The sequence below is a fragment of the Leiobunum rupestre genome, chromosome 10 (assembly GCF_980474605.1).
Source record: "Leiobunum rupestre chromosome 10, qqLeiRupe1.1.hap1, whole genome shotgun sequence".
NCBI classification, from domain to species: domain Eukaryota; kingdom Metazoa; phylum Arthropoda; class Arachnida; order Opiliones; family Sclerosomatidae; genus Leiobunum; species Leiobunum rupestre.
This window is the reverse complement of record NC_143393.1, coordinates 33,074,732-33,089,049: the sequence shown is the minus strand read 5'-3', so window position 1 is coordinate 33,089,049 and position 14,318 is coordinate 33,074,732. Positions and strand designations below refer to the sequence as shown.

The window sequence follows — 14,318 nt, the reverse complement described above, 5'->3', positions numbered from 1 at the left end:
TTACGAGGTCCACCTATGAACTGGCATCTGCTACCGTCAAATTAGAGAAAAATATCTAAATCTGCGCGTCGTAATGGACGTCATTCGTATTTCCTTCAAGTGGCAGATTTTGGAAGCTGATGAATGGAATTCGCGAAGTAGACGATATTTTAACCAGTGGCTGTAGGCCAGGTAGGCCACTGCCTACCTTAAAATTTTGAGGGGCCCCAAAATCACCCTATAAGGGGCCCCAAATTGATCTAGAAAGGGTCTCAAAATTGTCCCAAGAGATAAAATTATTTATAAATAACAATGAAACAAATGTTGATAATGTATTTAGAAATTTTTGAGGTATCTCCTAGTAAATAAAACCCGTTCTGTTATATTTGGACTCGTTTTACTGTTGTTAGAACTTTTTTGTTCGTCATGTACATCACTACTTTATTTTATTGAAGTATTTCGTTGAGAAAAGGTGGTCCCGGGTCGGGGGCCCATTTATTTGGTTTGCCTACGGTCGCGAAAACTCCTGGCGCCGCCACTGAATTATTAACAGGGTTTCCATGCACTTCAACACGAAATGATGCTATTCTCAGTGGCGTAGCTAGGACGGGGGCGCCCCGGGTGCAACCCGTTTGGGCGTGATTTGGGGGTGACACCCGACCGTGAAAAAAATAAAAACTTACACAATCTAGAGAAATACGAAACAACTTTTTTACGCGTTTTGACTAGTAAGTAGCACCCCACGGTACCCGCATCGGGTGCCACCCATGCTAGCTACAAAAATGAAAATAAAGAGAATTTGGCTGAAATTTTAGAATTATTGAAAATGAAATGTCTTGATTTAAAGACTAAGTGCGAGAGTATGCCAAATATATGCATAGTACTATTCAGAACGAACTAATTTATATTAATTATAGTTAAGCTAGGAAAACCATCGTCCAAGAAGTTAAGAAATCGGTGGCTTTTACTCTGTTATTGACGATGAAACTCGTGATAATGCGTTTTGACTAGTAAGTAGCACACCATGATATCCGCCCCGGGTGTCACCCATACTAGCTACGCCACTGGCTATTCTTCAATGACCTTAAAATGTTCAGTGTTAATTAAGTAAATTAGAGCAAAAAATGCATGTAAACTTGTTTAAATATCGTCAGCTTTCGAAATTCTATTCATCAGCTTCCAAAATCCGTCACTTGGAGGAAATAGGAATAAATTCCATTGCTCTGCGTTACCACGGAGGAAATTCAAAACAGGGTAAAATTATAATAAAATTCAAAACAGGGTAAAATTATAATAAAATGCAAATATTAACCATCTATAGCTTCTATTTCACGCACCATAGCCCTCTAATACGGAATTGGGTAGCGTAAAAATGCCTAATAGCTACTGCTATACCTATCCTACGGCAACCAAAAGAAGTCGTAGCGATAGATTTTGGTCGTGAATAATATATATTTTTTTTCAGGTAATTTTGTCCGATAAACATGAACTGAAAAAATCGTCTGTTTACGAAACCGGCAAATTGATGGGTGGAAATGGTCTCGTCACCTCAGAGTGCGTTTCATGACAGGCATTAGGCCTAACTGGAATTTAAGCGTCAACTCGTCGTAGTTGCATTTTTACTCGAGATAAAACAGCTTTTAATCTACCTAGCAATTGTTTTGGGGATGAAATTAATCGAATGACGACAATTTTTCGATTTAGTGGGGACTCGGTGTGGAAATTTCATCGTAAAGTCATCGGACCAAATTTCAGCGGGAAAATGTTGGACCGATATCAGGTCATCATGGCTGAAAAGGCGGCGGTCTTGTGCGAAATATTGTCTTCCGTTGACAAAGATCAACCTTTTTTAATATCGCCTTACATTGATCTATGCTCGTTCGACGTCTCGATGGGTGACGTATTTATTTTATTCTTTCATTTATTTCCTATTTCATTAACGCTCATTTTCGTTACAGAATCAATTAATGGAACGAATTTAAACGCCCAAAAAAATCCAAACTTGAAATTTATTCGATCTTCCAAACGGTAATTATTATTATTTTATTATTCACAAAATAACTTTTGGTATTATTTCATACTATCAAAAGTTTGTAATAATATTTTTAAAGGGAATATAACCCGCAAAGCAATCTTTATGGAAGACCCCTTCAATTTTTCAAACTACCCTGTACAGTGGTGCGAAACATTTCTAAAGCCAAAGCTGCAAACGTTGGCGTTCCAAACCGAATACCGGAAGTTATATTCCCTTTATAAGAGCGACGTAAACACCAATGATAGAAACATGTACTTCGGATTTCGGTCTGAAACGTCTGGTAAGACGAGGGAATCGGTCTCGTTCACCCACTGATGGGTACTTTCCTCTCACCGTGAGAATAGTGAGAGCAATTGAGAGGAGGTGAGATGCTTCAAGCTTCAAATGGAGAGGAGAGTGAGATGCGTTTCCAAGCTATGAATTTAAGTGAGAGGAGAGTGAGTGGAAATAAGATTTTTCAAAGAATGTATTTGGAGTGTGAGCGAGGTTAATTTAATTAGTGAAATGCGATGAGAGGAGATTAGCTAAAAAGTTAGTTCGCGGTGGGGAGAGGAGGTGAGTTTGAGTTTAGATGTACGAAAACCAAAACAAAGGAAATATAAAAACATGACCTTCTTGGAAATAATTATCTAACTTTAGCCAATAACAAAGACCAAACGTACAATAACGTAATATCCGAAGCCGCTGATGTTAGAAAGCTATAAAGAAACTAAAGACAGTAAATCTAACGTGGCCACCGGCCAGTGATGGTCGTTGTTCTACCCCTGTGAGAACAGTGTTAGAATCTGAGAGGTGAGATGCGCGAAACTTCAAAAGGAGAGGAGCGTGAGAGGAGTTTCACAAAGTACGCGTTTCAGAGAGAGGAGATTGAAAGGAGATATCTTATGACTTCCATAAACGAAAAAGAGCGTGAGATGAGATCAGATTTTACAGCAAAACTAGCGGGAGTGTGCGCGAGGTTAGATTAATTAGCGAAATTCGATGAGAGGAGATGAGATAAAAAGTTAATTTGCGGTGGTTAGAGGAGATGAGTTTGAGTTTAAAATTTTAGAAATGGGAATGAGAGAGTTATCACAAAATTTACTTATTTTATTTTCGTTCAATCAAAAAGATGTGTTTTAAAATTTTAGAAACTAAATTTCGAGCTAAGCCTTGGCACTGAAATCTAGTCAAGTTTCAAAACCTTGCCCTTCAATACAATTTAGGGCGGTGGCGCGTGACCAACGTCATAATAACTAAGCCCCTCTCATCCTAGCGACTGAGGCCAGAATACCTAATGTAGTTCAATATTCATGGTTAAAATGAATACATTCAATTTCATAAGTATTCCTCTGAATAACATTTCCACATTCAATGAGACCGCGCTTGTTTCACACGGAACATAGAAATAGTGGACCGTTAATGGAAAATTCTTACAATCATTGCGCTATTGGAAAGGTTACCATAAAACAAAATCTAGTGACAGCGAGGGAAGAGCTAAGCTATGGATTATCAAAGTCAGAAACTCGCGATGAATTCTGGGCGTTTTCAAAATCCGCTTCACTAACTTCCGTTTCCCATCTGCAAAGTTAATGACGCGATTTCGTCACGGAGTCGGAAGTGACGTAATTTTCTTCATATCCTGCGAACAAGGTTTCGTTAAAAAATACATTAAAGGCGTACTTACGAGTGATCATGTTACATTTGGTCACGAATAAAGCCGTAATTAATTGTCTTTCGTATTTGACAGTTTTCTGGAAATGTGGGTCGAGAGTATGTTCGACGTCTGGCTTAAAATGGACATGGCATTTTTGACACCCCTGACCAAAGTAGGAAAAGAATTGAAAAATACCGTGACGGATCTCAGGAATTACTATCGAGAAGTGAGTTACCTATACGCGATTTACGAGGTTCCCACCCCTTTTGGTGTGACGTCACAGAAATCTTAGAGCGACATTGATTGTCGGCACGAATTCAGACGATTTTTAGTTTTCTAATGGTTTCATCCGTAGGGCATCGTTTTTACTGTGATATATCGAGGAGTTTAATTTCTTACTTAATGGTTAAAAGACACTGAGATTAGGACAAGTGGACAAAACAATGGATAAAGACGTTATAACTTGCGGTAAGTTAAAAATTTCTTAAATCATAACAGAGAGTTTATAAATTTCATTTTTTGATTAGCGAACAACAAGGCTTAGAATTTCCCATTATGCTTTTAGCTAATCAACTTACTAACAACTCCATTATAAGTCTATAATTATTTCTAGGAGAATGGAAGTTTCGAAATCCTAGTTTATTACCAGCCAAAGAGTGGGAAGACAAAACTATTAACTGGCCAAATGTGTCGAAAGCAAAAAATTAAAAGCTATCTCATAGATTCCATCGCAAGCGATAATCAAGCTGCTGACGCACGGAAAAGTATGGAAGCAGGCAATTACTTCGAAAGTGGATGGGTTGGAACCATTTATACCGCAAAATTGGATGATGTTTTGGTAGCTTGTCGCGGAGAAGTTGCTAGATCCCAGACTCTCTCGGAAAAAGATCATCAAGCTTTATTTGTTTGTACCATTGATGGAGATATTGTTTTTGGCTATTGCACTTGCACCGCTGGACTAGCTAGAGTCTGCAGTCACGTTGCGGCCCTTTTGTTCAAAGTTGAATTTTGGAAGAGTGAAGAGAGAAAGGGGCCAGCATGCACTAGCCTTGCCAATGAGTGGAATAATACTACTAAAACGAAAATTGAACCAGAAAAGTTTGTTGAAATTCCTTTCTTCAGTGACAGAAATTTTATCAAAGATACAGTTCCACCTATTAAGATACCAGTTTATTTTGAAACACATGAAAGCTTCCAATTGAAATTTAAAAATTCAATTTTAGCACCATTAGTATTTGCGCCAGGAACTATCATCAGTAACACACTAACCGCAAAGATATTACCACCATCTCCCCCACGACCCTCTAGGGTTCTTGGCTTAAGTGAAAATAGCAATTTTTTAAATAAATCTAGTCAAGAGATCCAGCATGGAAATCATTCTGTCAATTGTGATACATCTATAACTTCCAACTCGCTCGAATGTGAATCTTGTAAAGGTTTCTTCAAGAAGTTCATTGAAATGGATAAAGAAAAAATTAATTTGGTAGAAAAATAAACAGTTTCTCAGAGTGATAGTTTCTTATGGAAAGACTGTCGTGTAGTGCGTATTACAGCATCTACTGCCAAAAATATTCCAAAACGTAACACCACTTCACCTGAAAATTTTATGAGAAATCATGTTTTTTCAAAATTTAAAGGAAATAAAGCAACGAGGCATGGGTCTGATCTAGAACCTCTTGCTAGAAATATTTATCAAGATATTTATGGAGTTAGAGTTGGTCTTGCTGGAACAATAATTTCTAAGGACGACCCATGGCTGTCCGCCAGCCCTGATGGTTATATAGGAACTGACGAATTAATTGAAATTAAATGCCCTATGACTAATGAATTGGGAAAATTAATTGAGGGTAATAAATACGATGTAAGGAAAAATGTAAATGGCGAATATATTTTACATCCAACTGGCAAAAATGGTTACTATCTTCAGGCCCAAATTCAGCTATATTGTACGAAAAGAACCATATGCAATTTTTTTGTTTATACAATGACAGAAAATGTCAGAGTGATCGTCCCCTACAATGAAGCATTTATATTGGAACATTTAAAAAAAATGCGCAAAGTTTACACCAATCACATGTTGCCATACCTGGTTGACTCAAAAGCTAGAGGTAAATTACATTTACACACCCTAATAAAGTTCTTAAATAGCGCAATATATTAATTTTGTTGTGTCTGAAAGTTCCTAAACAGTTAAAAATGTTGTCAATAAATTTAGTACAAATTTTAAAACATTTAATATGACGACTTAACAATACAGGTAATAAATTTTAAATTAAAATTCTAAATGTCTTGTTTTTTGCTAATAGTTGGTTGTAAATTGCATAATGCCGCACAAACAGTTACAATTTTATCAACTTTTTTGTAGAAATGCAATGGTAGGATTGACTTTAAAATATTGAAGGTTTTAAGTTTACCAATTACTCTTTCTACTTCTATTCTGACCGTTGCAATTCTTCTTGTTCGAGTAACTTCCCCTTCTTCCAAATGTTGTTTTTTATGAGTAAATGCAGGAATGTTTAATTTTACCTTTATGAAGTCCAAGTCGTCTGAAATTGTGAAACCACGATCAGCCATCACCTATGTTTCCCCAAAAATAGAATAATTAGTTACTAAAATTAGTATTTTGAAATGTTTAATTACCTCATCACCAGGCCTAAGTAGACTAAGCACACCGGAATCTCTTGTAATGAAGTTATCGCTTGCACGACCCCCATAGCATCGAGAAACATGCATAATATAGCCTGAAGGTGCGATGATGGTACTAAATTTTAATGTGTTGTGGCTTTTATAGTTGCTGTATGTTAAAGCCCGAGCTCTGAGTTTTCTGGGCCTTTGCACGAACACTTCTGTGCAATCTATGATGCAAGTTGTCCTCGGGTAGTTAGTTTTAAATGCAGCAGGAGGAGTACTTTTAATAGTCTCCCTTGGTAACCAACAAACAATATCGGCAAGGTTCTCATACATAATGTTTATCCAAAATTTAAAAATTCTTCCAGCCAATGACCCAGAAATATAGAATCTTCTACCCAAATCCTGAAATAGCAGGTTGAGCCTCAGTTTCATCAGCACGAGAAGGATTTGGTCAGTGATGTTCATAGAACAGGGTGGCTTTAAGTTTAGGTTAGTTAAAACACCGACTAACAAAGTAAAACGAGTCAAATCTAGCCCAGTGAAAAATTTGCAATCCTTGATAGTCAGGCGAGCTTCGTAATTGTGCATATCAATCTGGGTACTCTGAGTGCATTTACGTATTTGATGATTACTAGGCTTAATTTTGAAATAACCGTGATCGAACAAAGTTGGATCTTCCCATTGTGTACCAATGGTTACGTACTTCCCTCTTTTTTTGCATTCGCATACAACTATGGCTTCTGTTGAATTGTTAAGTAAATTTTCTTCAATTTCACAAGTTCCGGTGGTTATCTCTTGAACACTAGTTCCACATTGCTATTTGAGTTTAAAGTAGTTCCAATGTCTGTGCTTGATAAAAAACTGATTTCATTGTCCGTGCTTGCGATAAAACTGATTTCATTGTCCGTGCTTGTGTTAAAACAGGTTTCAATGTCTACTTGCATTTCATTATTTAAATGAAAACTTTTTCCTTTACCAGAACTTGAATTTTCACTCAATTCTTCTTCGTTACTCATACTATACGTATGATCTCTATCTGAATTCCGGATAGATTCTACGCGCAAAGTTTAGCTTCTATTTCCGATGAATTTAGAGGTGTAGATGCCTTTCTTTTCAAAATTCGCCTTCCAGGTGAAAACTTATAACCGCGACCAAGATGTTGGCTTGGATATGGGTAATTCTTCGTTGGCCGTCCTTCCACAAAATGCAGGGAACAAATCTAAGTATAAATTAAGTAAATAGAAATCTTATTAAACCAAAGTGTACACTAAACTTGATAATTACCACAGCTCTTTTCCCTGGAATAAAATCCTTCCTCTGTAGGGCACAGATCCATTTTAGTCTATCAGCTTCTTCCCGAGGAAAACCATGAAAACTGTAAGGTACTAGGCAGGGGCAATCTCTTTTATTTACAAATAAGCCTTGCCAGTCAGGATGAAGATTACATTCGGAGCTTTTCCAACATCTCAATTTAAAATCCGAACTTTCACAGCCTATAACTGCACAATACCTTCCAGAATTTATATTTCTCATGTTATATACTAATGATAATTACGATGTAAATTAATTTAAAGTGTTAAAAGCCCTACGTCTAACTCGTTAACGAACCTTGGAGTTTATCTACTCCAAGAACGAACCAAACAAAAATAACAACCGATCTTATAAAGTTTCTTCAACCGGTGGCAGATGGCACCACAGTCGCCCTATGAGTGCCGACATAAAATGGCAGCGCCCTTCGAAAATACGTGGTAAATCCCGTATACACCACTTTAGTGTTAATTGTAGCGCCATCTACGGCAGTTTCTCGAAAGCTGATCACTGAAATTGGACGAGCTTTTTTGTGGGGAAAACTATTTTTCGTGTTCATTAAAACGTGCAGAGGCGTACCGACCAGGGTTCATGGGGTTTATTTTGAACCGGGCGCTAAGCTCTCTTTCGTGTAGGGGGCGCCTAAAACACTATATCTATAAAAAATCAAAGCTATTTATAATTATTTTGGTATATAGTGCGGCACCATTTTGAAAATTTGTAACCGGGTGCAGGGGCACCATATACCCTCGGTACGCCTCTGAAAACGTGTATTCCGTCGCGATAGAAAGTAGTCATTAGTAAGGCAAAACCAAATTACCTTTCATTTTTTACACAGTTATTTCTATCCATTATTAAAATCGGGTTAACAAAGAATGTGAAGCCGCAACTCTAGCCTAGTGCTTCCAACAGAATTCCCCGAAGAAAAGCTATGCCCCTTCGCCTTTCGCCTTATAATCATTTTCCCTTTTTCCCGGTAAGGGGGGGGGGGTGGGGGCGCACAAGCTCTTTTTAGGCGGAGATTATCTTCCTGGAATCATGAATATAGCAGCTAGAGTTGCGGCTGCATATTCTGTGCTAACCCGGATATATACTTTTTAAAACTAATCAAACTACAAAATTGTTTAAAAAAAAATATCTATCAGGCCTCAAATTCTTGAATATTCTTCCCAAAAAGCCTCTAGAAGGCTAGAGTATTTTATAAAATAACACGAGTTTCCAGCAATTCTATTGGCTCTTTGGGTCATTTTAAAACATGTCCGCCATATAACCTTGGACGAATAAACTAATCAGCAGTGATGCACAAAAAAATTTCTATCTATCTTTTTCGTATCTTTTTACATAGATGGCAGCAGCTATACTATACTATCAATTTTTCCCTCTGAAATTTCTATAAAATATCATTTTATTTTTGATATTTTTGAGCAAAGATGGCGACAAAATCATTCACAATCTTTCATTTTATTTAGTTTTGGCCCTTTGATTTTTTCACGATCTTTCAAATTTCTTTAAAGATATGAGTTTCAATTAATTTCAATTCTTTTTTGCCCTTGCCTGAAAAATATCAATAGAAATCTTTAATGATTTGGATAAGTATCATTTCAAATAATTCTTTAGTTTTAATTATTATGAAACGTATATTTCAAAATATTTCAAAAACGTTCCACGATAAAGTAGAATCAAATTTTTTTCATATCAAAAGTTCTAAGTATTAAAATGAATATTTCAATTTTTATCTTTTGATTATTGATTCAGTAGTAAATGCTTCAACATTTGATTTTGATTTTATGGATTAGAATCGATTTTAATTTTAGTATTTTCAAAAACCAAATTATGGAAAATAAATAAAGCTATTGCATCGCCACAGCCCACACCGCCAGTTTGCAACACACATGACTCTAACGGCGTCTGCGTGGGACGGTGGGAAAAATAACTTTTGGGAGTTTTGGTTTTAGTTTTGAAATCGCCTTTCAGGCTGCGCGGCGCAGAATCAAAGTCTCCGCTTTCCGCCCCCCCCTTGCCTTCGCCTATTCGCCCCCCCCACCCCCACCGCCACCCCTACGTTAAAAAACAGCGATAAAAACTGTGCGACCTTTGACCGCTCCTATCCCTTCTATCACTTAACAGTGTTTCGGGTTTGGCTATATTTCAGTATCACGTGAGATAGGTTCGCCGCTTAAATAGTGTATATCGGCATATCTAGATGGCGCTAAAATATTTCCTCTCAAATACAAAAAAAAATTAAAGAGAAACCAGAAAAAATCTATCATGTAATTTCTAATACAACAAATGGAAGCACTAGCTCTATTCCGCTCTTTTTTTCGCTAGGCTAGGTAAGAGAAGAATCTTTTCAAATATAGTTCGCTCCCGATTTATTTCCTTTAAAATTCTATCGCGATCATTTTGCAATGTAGAAGATCATATCAAAATCGTATAATTTTATTTTTTTTTTTCGGATAAAGTATCATCTCGTATCCTAAAAGTATCCAAAGATACGAGCGCGCCCATCACTGCTAATCAGCCGAATCAAAAGCAAAACTCACATTCTTCAAATGGCATCACCCGTTAATGCTCCAGAATCACGAAACGTTTCCACCCAAACGTTAAAACGTTTTTGGGTAAAATGGAACAATAGCCCCGCCACCCCCTTTGCCCCCTTTCTCGACCCCCCTTAAAGTACTTTTTAAGGAGATTCCAATGGTGCGAAAATTATTCCCCGCAAAGCATTATTTAAAAAGTTAATTAAAAAATGCCCAAAGACTATACCTTGGCGGCTGACGGCGCCGCGCACTGGTGTTGGATGAGTTAGGACTGATGACGTGGACGATTCTTTAAATTCCTAGAATTTAATACCTTTTGGACAACGTAGGACTGATGACGAAAAAGAAGAAGGCTGAAATGCAAAACAGTACTACCTTTTAAGGGTTGGGATTTTCCCCCGGATTTCAACGCATTTAAGGCTTTTTTAATCATACTATGTCATATTATATGTCTTCTGTGTGATGTTGACTTATACAACGTAATGTATTCTAAGTAATGGCGCCTGACGGCGCCGCGCACTAGCTTCGCTCGCGCGCTGGGGGCGCGCGGCGCCTCCCCAACCCCATACTAAAAAAAGCTATGGGTAATCTATAACGCAACCTAGAGGACAGCACCAAGCCTGACGCATCAAGTATCGTCAACCCGATATTAATACAACTAACCTAATAATATAAATAACCTAACCTATTTTCCGCACCAAAACCCCTAAAATTCGTTGAAATACCACGAAAATACCGAAAATAGTAAGTTAGTTATGTTTTGCATGTCCACATTTTTCTTTTTCGTCATCAGCCCCACGTTATCCAAAACGCTTTAAAATCTAGGAATTTAAAGAATCGTTGAATCTTGGAGGAGAAGACTGTAAGGTAATGGCGGTCGATTGCGAAGGCGCGTTTAAGAGTCTATATTCGCAGAAGAAAAAATGCTAGAACGAGATAAACACAATATCGCGTGGGTGGAATTCGTTCCAATATCGGACACCGTGGCGCTGCTCTAAAAAAACCAATCTAGATTAGAGTCCAGTAGTTAATTCGTCCAAGAGTAAAGTATTTATATTTTAAACAAGAGGGCTTTTAACGTGCCAAGGGGCGCAATAACTGGTGGATATATACCGGGGTGTCGGGGTCCGGCACTTGTAACCCATAAGCTCGGTGGCGCACTGGGAGATGATACCCCGTCCGACTTGGCATTGCCGGCGATCTGGCGGAGTTGATTACAATACTCCAGCTGTGTGACGTGCGCTGGGACGCCGTGTGTCAGTTGTCCACCTATTGCTACCTTCACTTCCGGGGGTTGACTCCCGTTCTTTTGTTTGTTGGGTGTTTGTCGGTGGTCCTATCTATCCTCATCCCACGGCTGTGCGCAAAGTGGGGAGTGGTTGTCTTATTGCTGCGCCTTTCGCTCGCGTCAAGGTGCCACTGTCAGCGGTAGGGTTCTCTTACAGGTCATGGCTGTTGGTCATTCGTGTGGCATTATGATAGGACTAAAGATGATCAAAAGTTACATAATAACCAAAAGTTTACAAGCTCCTAAACTTTCCAATTGCTAAAGATTTACTGAAGTCTGTTATCAAGATAGACCACATAAAGGCTAGAATGGGATTAACGATGCACGCTTTCCTGGTTTGGTATTAAAACGTAGATAGGTGGCGGTAGCGTTTCCGTCGAGTGGCTAAAAAATCAATAAAACTACTAACCTTCTCCAGTGCTTCCTTAGTTCTCGAAACTCTCACTGGGCGACACTTTTTCTCCTTTTGAACTGCATTCCGCCCGTGGCAAATGAGTATCCTCTTAAGCCTATCATAAGGTCCCCATAAGCCTATCATAAGGTCCCCATAAGCCTATCATAAGGTCCCCATAAGCCAAGGACTAAGTCAAATTTTGGACGATCACATACCAGTTATAAGAGGTAGATATGCAAAATCTGCACCTCCTAGTGGCTATGTCCTCAACTATGCATTTCTGAATTAAATTTCGCGAAATGCATTATGAATGCGTAAACGCCGTGCTCGAACGTTTTTAAACTTACAAGGGAAGGTCTTGGACTGTAAGTCTGGGATCCGAGAAAAAGTTATGGCAACCTTTAGACCATAGCCCAGGAAGGTATCTAAGCAGAGTCAAAATGTCAAGATTTATGACCTTTCGAAATTTTAACCTTGGTCGAGCCGGAAATTCCTCATGGGATTTTATATGCTAATTTCATGGGCAGTTGAATCAGGAGAGGTCAATATGGTTAAAAAAGGTCAGTTTGCGATGGGAGTGGGCAATATGGTCAAAAATGCTCAGTTTGCGATGGGAGTGGTCAATATGGTCCAAAATGGTCAGTTTGAATCAGGAGTGATCATTATGGCCAAAAATGGTCAGTTTGAATCAGGAGTGGTCAATATGGTCCAAAATGGTCAGTTTGCAATGGGAGTGGTCAATATGGTCCAAAATGGTCAGTTTTCTATGGAAGTGGTCAGGATGTTTCAAAATGGTCAGATTGAGACGTTGGCGCGCATCGTCGGAACAAGAATTTTCGATTCTTCGGAGGCACCGGTTGGATCGACGCTCATGGACTCCTTGGCGGTGAGTCCTGGTCACTTTGACGGCACTGTGGCCTTCTCCTTTCGGAATATTCAAGTTCTTTCTGGAACGTCATGGGATCTTTCGTCCTTTACTAACTTAGCACCACTTCTTGAAAACAGCATATCGCGGTAAACTTATATCGTTCGCCGGTTCATTCTTTCACTTTTTATTTTTTTTATAATAACCATCCAGGTTCGAGACTGCTGATTTACCACCATTTTCCTCATTTTAACTTTGAATGACCACTTTTATGCATGTTTGACATGAGCATCACAAAAGTCAAAATTTCAAAATTTTGCAAAGGAATTTCCGGCTTGACCAAGGTCAAAATTTCGACAGGTCATAAAACTTGACCTTTTGACTCTGCTTAAAAATCCGCCCTTCTGGTACCTTCCTGGGACATGGTCTAAAGGTTGCCATAACTTTTTCTCGAATCCCAGACTTACAGTCCAAGACCTTCCCTTGTTAGAACCACGCGGGAGAAATCTCCGCCGCGAGCCCTTAGCACCGTAGCCAAGGCTTATTCACAATTTTTTCACTTTCAAACTTAAAATTAACACTTACCTATCGTTGCAAAATGATTCATCAGAACCTAAAACCGGCTATTAGAAATAAGAGTCGCGTTTCTGAAGGTATTTATTTTTCAAATTTGAGATTTAGACGCGTTTTGTGTGGCATTTTTTAAGTCGAGCGTGGCTGCTCTACCAAGTAAGATAATATTTTAAATGTAGAAATTTTGAAAAAGATGTCGCTACTGCAATATCGTCTTACGTTAATTTTCTTCTCGCATGAACAATGCCGTAAACATGGGGTGAACTACAACTCTGCGCAAAGTCTGCCCTGGGAAAAAAGTAGCTGGGGCAAGTCACCCCCGCTGCCCCCGTGGTTGGCATGGTTCTGGTCGATGTAGGATGATTGATATCCCAGGTGCGCGGGTATATTAATACTGAACCAATTTTGAAGAAGATACGGTATTTTCCTTAGGCGCTGAATGAGCGGAGAAAAGTGGTTCTCGACCGAATCGAGCGCACCAAGTCTGGCGAGATTTACGAGGATTGCTCGGAACGGCCGTGTCTGATCGAAGCTCTACTCCATCAGCAAATGATCAACAAAGGCTCATTCACGGACAAAGAAATCTACGGCGAAGCTTTCACAGTCATCACGGCGGTAGGATTAAGAAACTCAAATATTTTATTTCTGCAGTCTAAAGCTACGTTCACACTACGTAATATTTGTCGACTGGAACAAATATCGTACAGGGAAACAAACATCAATAGGGAGCCCTTAGAGGTTACATTTAATACTTTTATTTACACTAGATGGCACCAATTTAACCTATTGAGCGGGTAAAGAATAAATAATTAAAAAAAATACTTCCAAAACTATTGTTAAGCGTTGTTTTATGTAAAAACTATAAACGAAAGTCAACCTCGTAGAAAATTCGAAATGAAAAGAAACCAAAATAATATTTTAAAATTAAAAATATTTACGTGTCAGACTGTTACCGCCTTCTGGAAAGATTTCGGGAATTTCTTTCGGTTTAAGTTAGAGCTTCCAAACGCTACTGGGCGTCGCCCAGCGCTGATTTCAGCGCTCCAGAAGCGCAATCTTCCGAACACTC

At 38.6% G+C, this 14,318-nt stretch overlaps 1 protein-coding gene across 1 annotated transcript in view; it reads left to right on the top strand.

The window, feature by feature from the left end:
• The window catches only part of LOC149925441 (cytochrome P450 4V2-like), a 60,947-nt gene that overhangs the window by 33,286 nt on the left and 13,343 nt on the right, over positions 1–14,318 (top strand). Inside the window, exons 2-6 of the mRNA XM_090161755.1 lie at positions 1,445–1,533; positions 1,684–1,874; positions 1,938–2,007; positions 3,744–3,876; positions 13,682–13,864. Of these exons, the coding sequence (XP_090017881.1) occupies positions 1,445–1,533; positions 1,684–1,874; positions 1,938–2,007; positions 3,744–3,876; positions 13,682–13,864 (666 nt within the window). The remainder of the gene's footprint in view (positions 1–1,444; positions 1,534–1,683; positions 1,875–1,937; positions 2,008–3,743; positions 3,877–13,681; positions 13,865–14,318) is intronic.